Genomic DNA, 19,334 nt, shown 5'->3' on the forward strand with positions numbered 1-19,334 from the left:
TGGGAGTTTGTTTCCATGTAAGAAGTGTTAAAAGAACCCTAACTGAAGCCTAACAGTTTTGTTTTTGAAAGTAGTTACTAATTCCTCTGAAAATTATGGTTGGCATCACAAACCAAAATTTATGGTCTGTATTTTCAAAGAAAGTGCCAGTATGACAGTCTTAGTAGTTCCGTTTGGCTCTTGCTCAGGGAAGCGCTCCAAATTAGTTCTGCAAATAAAAAATAAAATGTATTCCTTCCCCTTTTCTCTTAACCTCTCTGCTTTAACTTCAGAAACGAAACAAAATCTAAGCCCTTGTGTGCTTGATCTCATAGGCATGTGACCTTTAACGCTGTTCCAGACAGACCTGTGGTTATAGCATAGTTCTTTTTATTCCATACAAATATTTCTGTTCTTTACCCGGGTGAAGGTGGAGAACTGCCACCATTTTTAACTTGGCAGGAGGATGCACTTAGTCTGCTAGTTACTAAAGGGGTTTCCCAGCTGCCCTTAATTCCCAGCAAACAGTAATGTTATAAAAAGTTATAAAAAGCTAAATTCTCCTGGTATTACTATCTCTTGATTGGAAGTGGACATCCAGAAAATCTCTGCTTCTGCTTAAAATGTTTGTCCTTTCCAGTTGCGATAATAAGTTTGGGAATTTGACCGGCATAAACTAATGGGGAAGGTCCATAACTCAATGCTATACCACACATTTAGCATGTGGATGGTCTCAGGTTCAACTCCTATTGAAAGGTTCAAGTGTCAGGTGATAGAGAAGACTTCTGCCTGAGAACCGTGGAGGCTGGCTGCCAATTAGAGTTGAAAACAATGGTTTAGGACAGTGAGTCTCAAACTTTTTTCTCTGGGCCACACTTTCATAATAAAAAATTGCTGAATATTTTTATTCATAAGAAATACATTGGAAAACAAACAGGAACAAATCCTAGCAGTGCTTGATTTATAACATAGAACACAACTACTTTATAATATGATAATGGGGCATGTGGGAGGTATGAAACAACGAAGTTACGTTGTTCGCAGATTGAGCGGACAAGACACATAATGGGTCCAGTGGTCAAGAAGGTGGCTACTGCACATCTTGTGGAGGGAAATGAGGGGCAGATGGGGCTTATCAACCAGGGAAGGTAGTCCATCTATGAGAATGAAACTCTTAGCCCAACCCTCCACTGCCTTACAGCTATACTCATTTGTGAGAGAGGTTTTGGGAGTAAACCCTGAGGAAAAATCTGTACCTGCTGCCTTGCGATACCTCTTCTGGAGAAGAAAAGGCTAGGGAGTAAACCCTACACAAATCCGGAGTGGAGTCCCGAAGATGGTTGGATGGCATCTTGTACTGCAGCCAAGCTGGTGCCAAACGTATTGCTCTGCTTTCCTTTAGGACCACATCAGCGAAGCCGAGGGGGGGGGTCTTGTCATCTGGGCAACCCAGGTCCTCCATACACACTGCCCAGGCTTGCAGCATCCTAGGAAGGTCACTTTGGTGCTAAATGCAGCAAAAAAATTGCAAAAGGCAGCAGGTCTGAGGTGTCTGCTACCACACTAGGCACTGTGGTTCTCCATCAGTCGGACTTCACCTCCTTGAGCTTCACTTCATTGTCTCTTGAGACAGATGGATGCCAACAACTATATTCATTCAGGGATTAACCACAAAGCATACTGTATAACAATGAGCAACCTCATAAAGTAGTTTTAAGGCTCCTGATTTTGTTCCAGGGTGTCTGAAAGGAAAATAATTCTCATCTCTAGTCTTAATTTAGTCCCAGTTAAATTTGATTTTGGCAAGGTGCTTGTTATAACTAATAATTTATTTTTCTTAATAAGATGTTTATGCAGCCTTCACTTTTCTAATTCTGATATGTTAGCTTCCTACTGAGACAGCAAGTAAGTCTTTTCTTTATTTTTCACCCGAATTAACCTGAAATATGTATTTGGCAGTTTCCCCCTAAAACTATTAGCTATACATTTCATTATTTTAATACTTATCCAGCTTTGTCTTGGGTTTATTTTCCCTGGAATTTAGGCTTGTTGTATTGTACAAGACCTTCTAAACTGCAGTCCCTGAGGATAGTTTGACCTTTATAGTTTGCCTACTCCTGTGAACTTGTGTTTAAGACACCAGTATTCTGTTTGAGTCTACAAAATGGAAATCTGAAAAATGGAATTAAATTTGTCAGAAGAAAGTCTTCCTCTAACTGTTCATTTTACTGCATTAACTTTAATTAAGGATGAGCAGGCTGGGAGAAAGTGGTAGAGTTTTAAATAGGAATAGCAGTAATTTTTAACTGGATTCACCCTTGACAGTTCTATGGTAGTTACCGGAGTCCTGTAGTGAAGGTACTGACAATTGAATTTGGCAGCTATTGAATAGCGCAGATTATGACAAACTATATAAAAGAGTCAGAAGCAGAAATGATGTCTTAGTGCAGATAGTATCTGCGTCAGTAAAACTGTGATTGGATTTGAGATATAGTATATTTTACCAGTTTTATTTTGATGTTTTCCCTTTCATATGTCATGTTGTAAGCTTGAGATTAGCTATATAGCAGAAGTCTTATGCTGGCTGTGCACACTTGTGCCTCAAAGGGAAAAGTGTGCTTAGCCAATGCAGCAGGGTTTAACCCTACACTTAATAGCTAAAGTTTAGGTGTTCTCATATTTTTATTTATTGATAGATGAAATGGGAAAATTATGAAAATCAATATTTCCATGTTTCACATTCAAGAATGTTCAAAAACAATTTTTAATTTGATCCTCCCCAAGGATATGTACTGGGCTCAGTGTTGATCAGATGATCTGGAGGCAGGAGTGAATGGCTTGTAGATGATATCAAGTAGACAATAGGCATGTTTAGACTTTCACCTGAACACGGAAACACTCAAAGTGTGGGTGGGGGCAGTGGTGCGCCTGCATGGCCCAAACCTCCTTGTATGTCTTAGTCATTGCCCCTCCCCAACTGACCTTTGCTGCATAGACTGCAGGGGTGTTTCTACTCACATTTGCTTGAACAGAAGTAGACTCTTCCCCATGACCAGGGACCCTGCTCTAACAAGGTTCTTGATTGCATGCTTTGAAGTGAACACAAATAGAAGTCACTCAAAGCAACATGGGGAAGGTTGAGGACTAAGAAGGATCATGATGAACACAAGGATGTTGGGGGAAGAGCTTATGTGTGCAACCTCTGCCTCTATCCTCACTTTGAGTGTTCTTACGTTTAGGCAAATGCCTTAACAAATTGCAGACTGAACAGCATGTGATTAAATTAGCAAAACTGTACATATTGTAGTAGAAAAACCCTAACTTTTCAGAGGTTGTAAGTTGGCTATTAATCATTGGGGATTGGGGGCCGACAGGAAAGTTTAGTAGAAATGTCAACTCATTGTGCTCTGGCAGTAACAGAAATGACAAATTCAGTGTTTTTAGTCAAGGGTAGATGTGGTGGCTGGCTGAAAACTGTTCAGTGGGCATCATAGTTAAACAGCTACTTGAATCCAGGCTTGCTAATACAGGAAAGTGTGAGGCCAGGGACTGTCAGAAAGGGTCACACGTATTCAAGATAGAGGGCTGTGTGCTCTTAACCATAAAGAGTTGAGAGAGGAGGCTAAGGGATTGAAAGGAAGGGCGGCCAAGGAACTGACATGCTTGTAACTTTTGAGTTGTAAACCTGAGACAGTACAAAATCAGAAAGCATTATTTCATCTGAGCCCTTTAAAAACTAGTGTAAGTATATTATGGGCATGGCTGATGGGAGCTTTGTGGTGACATTTTTGAAATTTACCAAAGGGAATTCTTTTAAAATTGATCATTGTTTTAATGAGCATTTAATTTACACCACTTCTGTAAAGTGAGCTTACTTTTCTGTTTCAGAATAGTTTGCAGGTATTATTATTTCTAAATAAGCCCAGTAGAACCCAAAGAGCTGCAAGGAAATATTTTGATATTGCTTAACTCCAATTCTTACAAAAATGTTTGAAAACACAATAAATCTGGTGCTCTTAATTTTTTTTTGCTGTCTGTGTGTTGTACCTTTAGGGTATATCCCATTAAGTTCCCAGGCTTATTTCTGCAGCTGCAATAGTTGGAGGATTTTAAACAAAAGCTGACTTTTTCAAGACCCTGCAGGATCCAATTAGAAAGGAATATGATTATGTCTAGATGGCATGACCTTGTATGATACTATCCTTGCCCTCTTTACTTTTCCAGGGATAGAATGCTACAGGCTTGGTTATCTTTTTTTTTCTCCCTCCAGTGTAGTTCTAACAGGCCAGGGATTCTCTAATTTGTTTTCATGGAAATGGTGATGTAGATTTATGTGGTGAAACAGATTGCTTTTGCAAGTTGGCTATAATTCAGGCCACTCTACCTGCAGTGGGCAATAAACGTGGAAGTTTGAGATTAAAACAACTGGAAACAAGACCAAAATAAGTCTTGCCTCCCCCCTTTTAATGATAGGTTAATTTAATATAACAATGGCAGTACAGGTAACTTGCATCTTACATTGGGGTTACGTTCCTGGCCATTGCACGTATAAGCAAAATTGTGTAACCACCCCTCCTCTTGAAAACAATTTTAAAAACATGTTAAAAATTGCTGCACTTACTGGTGAGGGACAAATGTAGCTCTCAGCCTTCTTCCTTCTGTTCTTCACTGCTGCAGATGATATGAGGACCAGGGGATTTGACCAGTAGTATCCAGAAGTGCTTGGCTGTGGTTCAGATTCAGACATGAGTTGCCTGGGCACATCTGCTGCTGGCTCTGCTGCAGGTTTCTGTGTGAGGAACATGGTAATTGGCAGCTGCTGTTATTTCATGAGTTCATTAAACATTTAATCTCAGAGTGTGGTCTCAGAGTGCCTGTAATCCCATGGATTATTCTGAGGCTGTGCAAAACTCTGCAGTCAGATCATTTGCATGTTTTATGACTTGGAAAGTTGGAAAATAATAATAATTCAGGTTCCAGCTTGCTGGCTCATGCTTGCCATCCTCATCCTCACATTTTGAATTTAATCTGATCAGTTCTTCCAGCTCTTCAACAGTCAATACCTGTTGGCCCTCAGTTAGCTCTTCCACTTCTTCCTGCACGAGGTCAACAAAGCCCTCCGAAAGCTACCACAGTTCCTCATGTTTTATTAGTAAGTCCCATTGTGTTCAGTGGGACTTATTTCCAGGAAGGTGTGCACAGGATTATATCATCAATCTTTTCTGTCTCGATACTACAGCATATATTCCAAATACCGGTATTTCTGTTTTTAAAATTGCTTTTATCCGCTATGTCTCCATTCAATTCGGAAAGATATTTAAAGAACATTTGGCTGCTTTGCAGTTTAGTAAGTGTTAACATTTAAAAAAAACACCACACACTTGTAAAACGGCAAATAGACTTTGATTCTTTTAAATCAGAAACTGTGTCCATTTTATTGCAGAAACATAACAGTTGCAAGTCTATACTGTATCTGATAATCAAGCTAGTCTGTTTCTCCACTGAGCCAATATTCCACAACATTTGTAGCAATTTTAGGGTCTTATTGAACTAGTTTGCGCACAGTGCAGTTTCATATACAATCATGCACACAACTCCCCCCCCCCATATTGTATACCTTCTCCCAGATTTTTGTTTGTTTCTATATGCAATATCGAAATTTTAGAGAAAAACCTTGTGTTACATCAGGGCCCTTAGCTGCTCAGTGCTGTTTAAATGTTCTTCAGACTTGAGCTGACTCATACAGTACCAAAAAAGTACAGTTTGATTATGGTGGCTTTTCTGGTAATTATGTGCAGGGGCATAAAGCAATTATACTATGGAAGCTATTTTAAAAAGACAAAAACCATAACATAACAAGTAAAGTTATTTGAAAACGAAAACAGGACACTGTGTTTTCCATCAACATACTTTCATACTCTAGCTGGTTCTCATCTCCATAAAATAACTCAGGTTATGGACTGAAATCAAATAATGCAGCAAGCTTATCTGATAAAACCATTCATGTTTCAAAACAAAAAGAGTTAATAGTAACCTCTCATTAGGTTCTGCCAGCAACTTCATTCACAGGGCTGTTTTTACACATTCAAATTTTAGAGAGAATATGTTACACATTGCATATTTACTGACATTGTAGCACACATTCATTTCAACTAATGTACCCTGCGAAAACAGGATGCAGAAAGCCATGATTAGTTCAGATCCACGGTGCATGTTTGTACTGTGCACCTGAAGCAGTGGGAAGCAAAATGTTATAGTTTTAGTAGGTACATGTCACTGGTCTGTAACATATACATGTTGAAATTGTAGCATATGAAATGGCTCTGATTATCATGCTAATGGAATAGGGTGGAAAGTTCTCTATCTTCTTGACAAGCTGCATATGGAGAAAACACAACGTAGTGTTTCGTGGTAAACCATCCCATGAAATCACAGTATTAAAATGTCAAGACGCCTAGGCTTTAGTATGTGGGGCTTCCTCCTTATTTTATGATACATTCTTGGCATACAGTAGTCATGATTCAAAGATAGGGATTGAAATATTCTGTGGTAAAATACATTTAAAAGGCACCATTGATGTTTGTGGCTGTTTCAGCAGCTGTTATATTCTATGAAACTATTGAATTTTTTTATGAGTGAAAACCACAACTATGTTTTTTTGCATGGATGTATAACTTTCCTTTTAATGTGTGATAGATATAAAACACAACCAATCTGGGGGCTGTATTGGCTGTCTGCTAAAAGGATTTTTTATTTTTAAAAAATAATGAGTTATTTTCCCCTGCAGTGACCTAATTGTCTTTTTATCATATTTTGATGTAATCCATTATGTATCTGATCTTAGTTTGTCACCTGTCAAAATAGAAAAGGCTTAAACTCTGTTTTCTGTGTACTATAGCAGCTATTAAAGTAGACCAATGTTTCTAACATGCATGAGAGGATTAGGAGCCTGTTTAATGAAAATAACTCACAGGTGGTCTCCTTCTTTCTGCAAAAATTCCTTGTGGTGCCAAAATACACACACATAGTGTTTGATTGAAAAAGGAAAATGTTTTTTGACTACACCTTCCTAAAGTGGCGTGAAGGCAAGGTGTAGACCTACATAATAAGGCAAAGATGCAATATTTTCACTGTGTGTTGACTTGGGAGGGGGAAAGGAATGGAAACCACTTCTATAAATAGTGTTTTAAATGTTTGCTTATTATGATTATTCATATGATGTTGCTTTGTAACAACATTTAAGTGTTTGTGTTCATACGACTGGTTGATCAGTTAAATATGCATTGAGATAGCTACTTCATAGTTTACTTTTGTAGTAATTTATATGCTACTTGATTGTAGAGAAACCACTAAGCAGTTTAACAAGAAATATTAAAATTATTCTTAAAAGCCATTAAAATTAATTGAAAATACTTAGAGATGATTAATGTTAACAGCAAAAAAAATACTAAAACACATCAGCATCTGCATGTCTGGATAGGCTTGTCTAAACAAAAGCAAGATGTTGAGAAGAGGACAGTGAAGGTACAGCCTGATGTAAATGGGCAGAGTTCCGAAGTATAGGTCCTGCCATGCTACAAGTTCAGTTTCTGACAACTGCATTCCACACTGCATTGTGTGGCATCTTTAATAGTGCCAGTTCTATAGATTGAAATGGTTGACTGGGAAAGGTGATCCCACAAGTAAACTGGTCCCAAGCTGTTCCTAGTTTGATGTAGTGCTTTGTCACAGCAAATTATTTTATTGGTAGTCTTTGATCATCAAATGATCAAGGTTTCAGGGAGGGGCATTTCTTGATATATCACTTTTAAAAATCTACACACACTACTCTCAGTTTCTGTGCATGTGCTAGTGCACACATAAGCATGCTTTCATCCACGCAAAGCATGTAGAAATATGTACTAATCTTGTCCCTTCTTTAATGGGAGAACAGGAACCATTCACTGTTTAGGAAGTAGTTCTGATGTGCTATTCATACTAAAAGATCACTCTTGCTGTCAAAAGAGCTACAGTAAATTAAGAAAGTGGTTGACTTCACTTGGTAACTCTTATCCAAACAATTGGGGCTTATTTGTACACCTTTTTAAAAAAAAAAAATAGCATGATGGTATTTGAAGTACAGGACCTTGGCAGAGTACCGGGTTTTCTTTTAATGATTTGTTTATTTTCCCCCATAAAACATAACCAGAACTACATCAACCTTTCAAACAAAGATAGCACTAGCACACTTGTTCATAACATATAGCTGTGAGGAATGATGAGGGAGAAATATGGTTTGGTTGAGATTTCAGTGTGAATCTACCTAATTTGCATTTCCCCAAACTATATGCAAATCTTAACTTTGTGATGCAGTTGTGATCCATCCACAGAATGTGTATATTTAGGAAGTGCACATAAAAACCCACATATTAGTGAATACAAAAACGCATTTATATAAGTGCAAATTGCTTGCAAAAATTGGTATATTAGAAGATATGTGCACTGAAATGCTGATACATTTTTGAGGACTTTTCACAGACTGAAATGTGGCAAACTGAAGACCGGGGAAAAGAGAATATGAGAGAAACTGAAATTTACAAATTCATTTATCCCTAGCTATTAATCAACATGTTTGCGAAAGTTCACTTCATGAAATTATTATCTGAATGGTTCAGCCATTTCTCAGATTTACTATTGGCCAATAATGATAAGCTGAACTATGAGCTGGTATAGTGAGGTGTTCCCTCTACTCAAAGTGCACCTTTGCTGTTATGACCTGGCCTTAGACAAATGGCTGTTCTGTCGGCCTCAGTGCCCTGGCTCTGAGGGGTCTAATAGATGGAAGGATTCCTGCTACTCCAGTCTTTCCCAACCCAGCAGAGCAGCTTAGCAATAGGTACAGGGCACTGCAGGGGAAGGAGTAATTGGTGACTATCATCTCCTACACTATTCAAACAGAAGCCAATTTCTGCATTCTTATGTGAAGGATAGGTATGACATGGTCTTGTTTTAACAGGAACTAAAACTGCCTTGTTAAAGTAAAAGCAAGGCAAAGCTGGGGCAGGGGTAACAACTTTTTTGCTGTAGAGAAAATATGTTCATATGGCAATTTATGAGAAGTTTGCGGAATAGTAAAGAGAAACAATGATAAACAAGTCTTCCATCAATATCTGGCAGCAGAGAATGTTGGAATACATTTGAGAAAACACCCTGCTATTCAGGAATGGAGGGAGAGAGCGGGGTTTGTGATTAGGTTTTTTTTTTTTTTTTTTTTTTTTTTTTTGCATGTACCGTACTTCATAAATGCAAAATATGCTCCTGCTATATTAGCTTCGGTAATAACCAATTCACTTTCCATATCATCTGTGTTCTGCATTTTCATCTGAATGTGATTACTGAGAGGAGTTTTTGTGTGTTTTCCCTTTAGTCATTCTGAATAATGGGAAGCAATTTCATTGTGTGCCCACCCCCTTGAAAAGTAAGAGGAGGCAGGTAATAGAAAAAAACAAAAAGAGATAATTGAGTAATTAATTAATGTTCTGGGTGACTTCCTTATTGTGAGACAGTCCAGCTTGTCATGTTTTGTTTTTTAACATTTATTTTAGGTTTTAATAGCTCATCCTCCACCAGTTCATTTTACCTAAAATTGCCATAAAATCTCACTAAAATAACAGTTAGCTTATAGTTGAAGGTTGGAAAAAACCTGTATTTCTAGAAATTGCATTAGAAACCCAAAGGCTCTACTATAAGGTTGGCTGAACCATTCTCAAGACACATGTAGAAGTTGATTCAAAAATTAAAAGAAAAATAGTGGAGACTAGGAAAAATGTTTCAGCAGATCAGTTAACAATTTTGTATTGGACTTCATTGGGAAGTGTTTCTATGATGGTAGAGCCAAACCAGAAATGACTGTTTCCCTAGTATAGGGATGGGAATCCTATGGCCATTCAAATGTTGTTGGATTCCAACTCCCTTCACTCCCAGCTAGCATAGCTCAATGGCCAGGGAGGATGGGAGTTGTAGTCCAAACCATCAGATTCTAGAGGGCACCAGGTTAGGGAGGGCTACTCAGAAGTCAGCTGCCTGCCTGTCTTTCTTGTTGTTTCCCACAGAGAAAGTGGTGTTAGATGGCCTTTTGGGTAAGGAAAGGAAGTCCAGCAAAAGCAGTTGCCCAGCTCACTCTCCACTATAACACACACACTTTAAATGTGTGCAAGATAAAATAGCCCTCCAGTTTGCGTAGTCTGTACCTGAAATGTCTTTATGTTGTAAAAAGATGTCATAGAAAATGCATTAATACAGAAGGATGAATATTCAGTGGGGTGTGTATATTAACTGGTGACACAAAACTGCTTTTATCTGCAGTTACTGTTGATTTACGTAAGGACTGTATTTTCCTTCTTAAGAAGTAGGCATGAGGATTAAGCAGACGTTCAACTCCATTTGATGACTAGTTGCTACTTTAAGTGTTGGCAGTGAGATTACTCTCCCTTGATTAAATGACCAAGGAATGTTTGCTAGTAGCTCTCTTCAGAAAGTCTTGGTGGGTGGCAAGCAAATTGGGTATTCAGACATAAAAGTTTTAGTGGTGGGTGGCTCAGGCCATGCTTTTCAGGAGAAGAGGTGGGACTTTGGGCAGGTAGCCAAACAGATAAATAAAGCAATATTGTAGTCTTGTTTCATACATTTTTTTGTTTTTGTTTTCTTAAAAAACCTAGCTGGAAAGAATTCTGTACCCCAAGTTGACTTGTCACAGTTCATCAACATGCATACATTGTACATACATATATCATTTTTTGTAAAGGCTTCGTTATGACGGATTATGATTTATATGCTTTATGCTCATTAAAGCTAGGAAGCACTTCTAAGGTTTCAGATTATCCTTTTTGTAGACACATGGATGATTTTTGTGTGTGGCTGAAGTACCAAAGATCAAAGCTTCTCATAGAAAGCATCCTCAGTGGAACATATTCCAAAGCAAATTGTGCCCTGCAGTTTCATGCAAATTCTGTTTGTCTGTTTACATACCTGCCAACCGTTTTTGGAGATTTTCCTCTTTGATCCTAAATACATAATAAATACATAATAAATTTTAGTGGAACTCATTAAAACCAGCAATAAAACTAGCAAGATGTGATTCCAAGTAGGGTGTTTAGGACTAGATTCTATTTCATTCTACTTAGCTCATTATGAAACCATTCAAAGTTTAATATTTTCAGTTATTTAAATCGTTCTTAAATTATGCTAAACGCAGAAACAAAGGAGCCTTACTTATGCTTCTTCTGTTAAAACTAACTTATATTATAATTTGTTTTTTAATGGCAAAAATTTGCTTAGTATACAGTAATAAATCAGGATGTTGTGATATTAAATGATATGATGTTCTCTGTGTGACATCTATATGTAAAGTAAGGTTGGCAAGTAGTACACAAGGCAGTTCGGTAGCCTCCAGTGGATTCTTACCTTGCACCATTGCTGGCTAGTAAATACTCCTTTTCCTTCAAAGACTTTCTAATTACATCTTCACTGCTTCTTTTGCTATAAAACATCTATGTGATTATGATGGTTATTGCATTTTTAGGTTTTATTCTTTTTTTAATATTGAGCAAATAGTGGAAGAGCAACTAATATACTTTTGCAAATAGGTTAATTATTTTTAACCTTGTGACTGTAAGACTAGAATGTGTTTAAAAAAACAACAACCACAACCTGTGAATTTATGGTTCATCCGTTGTGTTACAATCCCAGCACTAGAGCAAACAGATGAGGCATGCCTTCATGATCAGTCCCAGAAAGTGCGTTTAGCTTCTAATGTATCAGAGGGAAACAAATTATTCAAAAGATCTAGGGATCTTAGTAGATCACAAACTTAACATGAATCAACAGTGTGATACAGCAGCAGGGGGGAAAAGCTGTATTTCTGTTGATTCTAGACCACCATCAACAGAAATATAGTATCCCAGTTAAAGGGAAGTAATAGTACCATTCTATTCTTGCCTTAGTCAGACCACACTATGTCCAGTTCTGGGCAGCACAATTTAAGGACAATGACAATCTGGAACATGTGCAGAGGACCAAGATGAACAAGGGTCCGGAAACCAAGCCTTTTGAGGAACGGTTGAGGGAGTTGTGTACATTTAGTCTGGAAAACAGGAGACTGAGAGGAGATATATTCAGATATCCAAATAGCTGTCCCATGGAGGAACAGCTTGTTTTCTCCTGCTCTAGAGAGTAGGACCCAAACAAATGGATTCAAGTTACGAGAAATGAGATTCTGACTAAACATCAGGAAGAACTGACAGTGGAACAGACTCCCATGAGAGATGGTGGACCCTACTTCTTTGAGGTTTTAAAGCATAGGTTGGATGGCCATCTGTCATGGATATTTTAATGATATTCCTGCATTGCAGGGGGTTGGACTAGATGACCCTCGGGGTCCCCTCTAACTCTACAGTTCTATGACTCTGTACTAGGATACTATTATGCCGGAGGCCTTATTACAAACAAATTCCTGTGGCTGAGTTGTTTAGAAGATAATTCTTGGTAGCAAATCTGTATGCAATTCTTAATGTGATCTACTAAGAGATTGTAGTTTCATAGTTTATTAAGTTCCAGGAAAATTGAATAGTGTACAGTGGTACCTCCAGTTGCGGGCGGGATAAGTTCTGGAGCTCCGGTCGGATCCTGAGGTTTCCGCAACCGGAGGAACTGCTTCTGCTCATGTGTGCGCGGCAGCAGACCGCTTCTGCGCATGCACGCGCGGCGGAACACTTCCGGGTTTGCCGCTTTCACAACCTGAAGTTTAAACCGAGGTGCTACTGTACTGTTTGAATCACGACAAAATTAATAATATATAAAACGGGGAATTTATGCCACAGAAAATAGCCAACAGGTAGCAGAGCACTGAAAAGTGTATGTGAAGCTAATGAGAAAAGAAGGCATCATCTGGGAGAAATTTGGGAGTAGTAGGGATGAAAGAGAAGCAAAGTTGTAGAAATAAGCTAAGAGGTCAGAAATGTGTTAGCAGTATTTTCCCAGTGGAAAGAAAAGTACCAATTTTTGTTGTGCAAGGAAGACTCTTGAAAACAGAAATATATTACTTTACAGAAGTATACCAGTTCTGTACGAGTCATGGCAGAGAACTATTGGTTTGGATGTGACTGAGGACGTTCTCTGTGGCTGTGCCCAGGAACTGGAAGTCCCCACCTGGAGAGGTCCTCTTGGCCTTCTGCCAGCTTGTTAAGAGGTTTCATTTTTGGCAAGCATTCGGCCTTCCAGGCTGAGATTTATTGAATAGATGCCTTGTTTTCTAGATTGTGTTATCTGCTTTCAACAGTCTCTTGTTCAGTTCTATTTTATATGTGTCTTACAGACCCGGGGTCTCAGACCCTACAGACCCCACAGTGTTTAGGCAGCTGTCCTTGTTTATGACAAGCACATACTACCTTTCCTCCCATCTTCTCCTCAGAATAGGGAAGCCCTGCTCATGGGGGCGGGGAGAAAGTAAGCAAAGCCACGCAACACTCCACTTTATTTATAGTACTCTGCCTTCCTCAGGGGTTTCCTTTTCTCACCCGCTTCCTGGGATTCTTTTGAGACTTAAAACCAACATCAACCCCACCATGACAACTTATAGCCCCTACCAGCCTTACCCTTATTCAGGTGCAGCCTATCCTGTCTGATTGCTGGTTGGACTACTCATGAGGAGGCAGACAGTTTAACTGCTTCTTCCCCTCATGTGTATTTTCTGGTTTTTAATATGCTATAAACCATCCTGAATGGGGGAGGATGTAAATAAATAAAAGGTTTTCTCCTACCCTCAACTGCATGTACTGAAAACTTATACACTCTCTCTCTTATACATACCGGTACTCATTCTCTCTCACTTTCCTAGGGAAGGAGGACTGTTGGTTCCTTTCCCTACAGCTTCACATTTCCCTTTTATTTATCCTTTTGCACCTGCATAAGTAGTATTCCAAATCAGTTATTGTTTTGCAAGTGGTGGAAGTGAAGTTGGCGGGGAAGGGAACTAACACTCCGTAACCTCAGAGTTTTGGTTAAAACATCAGCCACTGTCTCAGCAGCCCATTTAAGTTCTCATGGGTTTAGGCCAGGTCGGTCCAACTTTTCATGCCAAGTGGGCCACAAGAGTACTTTAATATGGAATCTGCGGGCTGCACACTGCTTTTGTGGCAGAGCCCAAAATTTGACACACATTCCAGCCCTTGTGCTGTCTTCTCAAAGCTGGCTGACCCAGCTGCTGGACTTTGGGAAGGAGGCATGAAGCTCTGGCAGGGAAAGCACCAACTAGGTTTTGGGAAGGAGGAGGGAGGACTCTAGGACCCTGTTGGATCCCTCACTCCTCCTTCCCAAAGCCCAGCGCACCTCCTTTACCTGGCTTTGGGAGGGTGCCAGGTGTGTGTTTCGAATGTTGCTGAGGGCCACCCAAAAGGCTTTGAAGGCTGCATGTGGACCTTGGGTCACATGTTGGACTGGCCTGGTTTAGGGTAAGAGGTAGCCCTCTTCTTGTGCCAGTGGAGAGCTAGTAGCAACCAAAGCAGATAATCTGGCCCCAGACTTATTGTCCTGGGTGATGCTGCCCTGCAGAAGTTAAACAATGGGCAGCTGTAATGGACAGCTACAACTGGCCCAGACCTTGCCCCAGCATGCTTGTTCCTAGTTCATCTTCTTCAGCCACCTGCCACATCTTCTATTTGCTACAGACTCCCTGACAGATCCTCGTATATGAAACAACCATGTTTGTAGTGACTGAAGTGGTCCATACACTGGCTTGCTCATTGGCAGTTCAGTTGGGAAAGAGCTGTTTAGTGAATCCACTTTAAGAGCTGTTTAATATTTAAATTTTTCAGTTTCATATATTAATACTCAATTTTTGGGAAACATGGACAAACTTAGAAGTATTGAGTAATGTGTGACATGATGCCAGTGTGGTACTGCACATTCTAAGATACCCAGTATGTGCTTAGTAAATTCATGCAGAATACATTCGATTGGGCCATAATATGCAGACAACAGAGTGCTTTATAAGTTGGCAAAACGGATCTGAAAGGTACAAGCTGAATAAGATTGTGCAAGGTCAGACTGCTTGTTGTTTAATTTAAAACATACCATAGTTTCCACTGAATTCTAGGAAGAAAGGATTTCCTGGATTACAGAAGACCCAAGGGTTTGGGGAAGCACTTCTGTTAGCCAAAGGTAACCTGTGGACCTTATGGACTACCTCTATTTTGGGCTGCTTTTGTTGCTCTAGTTGACCTACGTTATTTCAGTAATTGGAATATAATCTAATTATAAGGCGTACATGCAACTGTTGAATGACAGGTGCTTCCCCCTCCCTGCACCAACATCGATTGCATAAAAAAAAATTGGCACTTACGCAGTTGTTGAAAGTTCTCATTATGGTAGATTATCTTGGTAGTCTGCATTTCTTCTACTACTGACTACCAAAATATTCTATATCAGCAGTTTCAGCAACTAAATTCCATAGATTAGAACAACAGCTACTACCAATAATTATAGTAATTAATAATTGTTATAATAAATGTGGACCCAACAGTGGATTTTCTTTTGAAAAGCCAAATAAACTCAGAAAAGTCTAATTTTAGCTGAAGACCACTGATGTTTTTGTCAATATGAGTCCAACAATTATGTGGAGTGGCAAGAAGATTATGAGAGTGGTTCTCTTCTTTCTTTAGATAATCCTTCTATAAATAATGGTCATCCAAAAAGAGTATGCCTGTGCCAAACAGGAAATTAAAAATATAAAATCCTGACTTTAGCAAGGAATGTCTTTTGTGTTTCAAGTACGGGGATTTCTTAAAAATATTTGTTTGGTTTTTCTTCATGTTTGCTCATGGTCTGCCTTCTTTGTTTTACTCTGGTATTACTCAGACAGACTTAAGGTGCTTTGCTGGGAAAGAGGAACTTTGTCCATATCAAAATACTAGATTAAAACCCCAAAAGTGGTTGTGCCTAAATAAGTAGTGTGTGGGTCATACAGACCTCTTAAACTCCCACCACTATTCCCCTCCCCTGTTGTTCCCACTCTAGTGGATATGTGCAAAGAGGAGCAACCAAGGAAACAAGGCAGGTAGGAATGAACAGGTGTATATGGAGCAGGTGATGCTATTGGTATAGCAGAATCACAGAATCTGTTTCTTATTTAGCAAGATGTTGAAAGAGAAGTGAGATGAAGCTCCTTGTATCACTTCATGTTTCAATCTTCATTTTAGCATTAAGATTTTTATTCAAGTTTTTTCATGATGCAATAACATATAGAAAACTAATGTAAATAAAAAACCAAACGCTACAGAAAGAGTCATTTCTTAAAGGTAGTTCTGAACTCTTACCACCCACCCATGGAAGGTAGGGTGGCCATATTTTGAATAGCAAAAAAGAGGACACATTTGCCAACTTCTACTTTTAACTATGAAAAAGAGGATGTGTCCTGGAAAAAGATGACTTATGGCAACCCCAGCTCTCACCTAGGATCTTTTCTCTTTGCCTTTCATTCTGGGAGACCAATATTTCCTGTTTCAATCTCTTCATTTGCTTTAGGGTTAGTCCACACTTACAAGAGGTTTTCTGCTTGTCCCCTACTGTCTGAGTAGTTTTTCATTATTTCCACCTCTTTCCGCAGGAAAACCCACTGTTTACTGCTGAATTGGAACAAATGTCAGTCTGCAGAAAAACTGAATCACATTTATTCTGATTCAGTGCTAAATGGTGGGTTTTCTTGGGGGAAAGTGGCGGGACAAGTAAAAGTGTGGAAGAGCACTTAGGTTGTAGTTAATTTCTGTGTATAGACAGCTCAGAAGTTAGAGTTGTTATTGCAGGCCACTGAGCCTTCTAAGTAAGTTAGCTAATGTCTTCACTGTAAGTGTGCACGATGGTCACAAGAAGCTGAGATTGCGCTCCGCTTGCTATGTGGAGATGGCCTACTTAATACTGATGTTTGCATACTTGAAGAGGTTTCTTACAAAGGGTATGATCAGTGGCAGAGTTTGAGTTCTGTCTCTGTGTTAAAGGTTTACTGAAGGATTCTGGCATAGCAATGACATACTTCTGTGGTTCTTCAAACTAAACAAAAACAGGAAAGAGAGGCAGAAAGAAATAGAGAGCCTGTCTAAGTAATTATTGTTTGCATTGTGAAATGTTAAGGCTGGCTTGAGCACTTCCAAATCCCCAAAATAAAGCAAGCAGCTAAACTTGACTGGATCCAAGTGCATCTGTCTGTCTAATCTCTTGATGAAATTTTACTCACCGATCTGTCAGCAACATAAAAGAAACAGGTTCCCAACTATCAAATTCTTCCAAGGCTTACACCATACTGCCATTTAAAGAGAACTTGAATGAAAATCATTTATAATTTGTTTACAACAATGGCAAAAGAAAGGCAGGATTTAAATGCAGTGAAATAAATACATTTTTTTCAGTAACATTTTTTTCTGCAGATCAAAGCAAATATCTGTCATCCTACATTAACCTTAATTACCCTTAAGTACCATTATCAAAACTAATGCAACTGGCAAGGATGTACAAACAAGCCCTGAATAAAGCAAGGGCTCCCGAAATCATCTGCTTCCAAATTTCCTGTTGGTAATGCAGATAATTCTCTTCATCCTAAGCATAACAAAAACATTTCAGTTTTAAATATTTAGAAATATATCTTCATAATAATACACATTATAAAACAAAACAAAAGTGTTCACTAGATTTCTCAATAAATACTTCAGTGAAGTTCTAGTCAGTAGCTGGGTTCCTACTGAGTAGTGCTCACTGTGGATTTTGGAACACATGTGTGCATGTTCCAGGATCTGCAGCTGCTTCTATTAATGTTTATCCCGATCCAGATGCCACTATGCAGCCTGCATACCCCACACCAACTGTGTGACAATTGTGCATGCATGGTATATTCAGAGTTGACTGATACATGGCAATTACATCATTTTACTCTAAATATTCTGGTCTTTGCAGAAGATTCAGTCTTGATAGTATGGGTTGTTTTTCTGGGCTGCCTGCAACACTCCCTCGCCCCGGGGTGAATTGTAGTCACAGCAGGTAAAAAGCCCTCCAGATTATTCTGTGAAGCAGCCTATATAAAGATTTTAAGACAGGGATGGCTAACCTTTTTTGGCTTCAGAACCACATTAAGGGTTGACTAATGCTCTTAGGGCCCCATGCAACACACACACACACACACACACACACACACACACACACACACAGAGAGAGAGAGAGAGAGAGAGAGAGAGCGCGCATACATAAACCCACGTATGTAGGTTACCCCACCAGCAGATTTTTCCATATCAACTTGTTGCTTCAATAAATATTCTGTTAGTTTGGGGAATCGGGCATTTTGGCCTGTTCTGGATGGGACACCATTCTCCCTGAAGTCTGAAGGTTCTTCTGGATCTATTTGTCACTAGAGGCCTATTTGTCACTAGAGGCCTAGGTGGCTTCAGTGGCAAGGAACATCTATTTCCAGATACATCTGGTTTGCTAGCCAAGACCATTCCTGGACAAAGATAACTGGGCTACATTATTCATACTTTAGTACCCTCTCATCCATATTACTGTAATAAATTCTATTTTGTGTTATCTATAAAGATGGTCTGGAAACGGCATCTAGTGTAGAATACTGCTGTTATAGTAATGGTTGGCATTTTCCTATGATATCACAAAACCTTTGTCCTGCAGGATCTGCACTGGCTGTCTGTAGATTACTGGACCCAATTCAAGGTGACGTTGCCAACATACAAATCTCCAAATGATTTGGGACCTAGTCCCATTTGTGGTGGTGTAAAGGGGAGTGAATGGTTTGTCTTTTATGAAAATGGAAAAATGTTGGGATTTCACCCTCTGTACTCCTTTCTCACATGAAATGGACAGAACAGGTTATGGACTAAGCACCTGTAGACTTATATTAAACACTATATCATTGAGTCATTTTGACCCCTGGCATCATAGGTGCATGTTTCTTCAGTTTATTCAATAGTTTCAGAAGGAGTAGAGGCAAGTCCAAAATGGGTAGGTGAAACAATATATGGTCATACCATTTTATAGCAGAGGTCCACCTGGAACAAAGATTTGTGGAAGACTGACACAAATAGTTTGATTTCTTCCTACAGTGGTGTTGCTGTGCATTTGATCCCAACTATTGACAGAGGGTTAAAAAGTTAGGGGACCTTTATCAGATGGTAGTGCTATGTAGACTACTCATTAGGGTGCCTTCTCTTAACTTAAAAGGCAGTTATCTAGGAGCTGTTTAAGGTGGACAAGAGAGCCACTGTGTGCTTAGCATATGTGGCAAGGGGATGGGGGCATAGCACAGTAGCACAGGCGAATAAAAGCAG

The 19,334-nt window shown here is 39.2% G+C and overlaps 2 protein-coding genes across 4 annotated transcripts in view; one reads left to right on the plus strand and one right to left on the minus strand.

Annotated features, from left to right (window-relative positions):
- Nucleotides 1-19,334, plus strand: part of UST (uronyl 2-sulfotransferase) — a 119,839-nt gene that overhangs the window by 12,837 nt on the left and 87,668 nt on the right. The gene's annotated exons all lie outside the window — the stretch shown is intronic.
- Nucleotides 967-19,334, minus strand: part of LOC308582823 (uncharacterized protein) — a 156,182-nt gene continuing 137,814 nt past the window's right edge. For all 3 annotated transcript variants that reach the window (XM_081186323.1, XM_081186325.1, XM_081186324.1), the window contains exons 4-5: nt 4,601-4,768; nt 967-1,486 (exon numbers count right to left, since the gene is read on the minus strand). In XM_081186323.1, the coding sequence (XP_081042449.1) occupies nt 1,187-1,486; nt 4,601-4,768 (468 nt within the window). In that variant the 3' untranslated portion in view covers nt 967-1,186. The remainder of the gene's footprint in view (nt 1,487-4,600; nt 4,769-19,334) is intronic.

This window comes from Podarcis bocagei (assembly GCF_964188305.1).
Source record: "Podarcis bocagei genome assembly, chromosome: 3".
NCBI classification, from domain to species: Eukaryota; Metazoa; Chordata; class Lepidosauria; order Squamata; family Lacertidae; genus Podarcis; species Podarcis bocagei.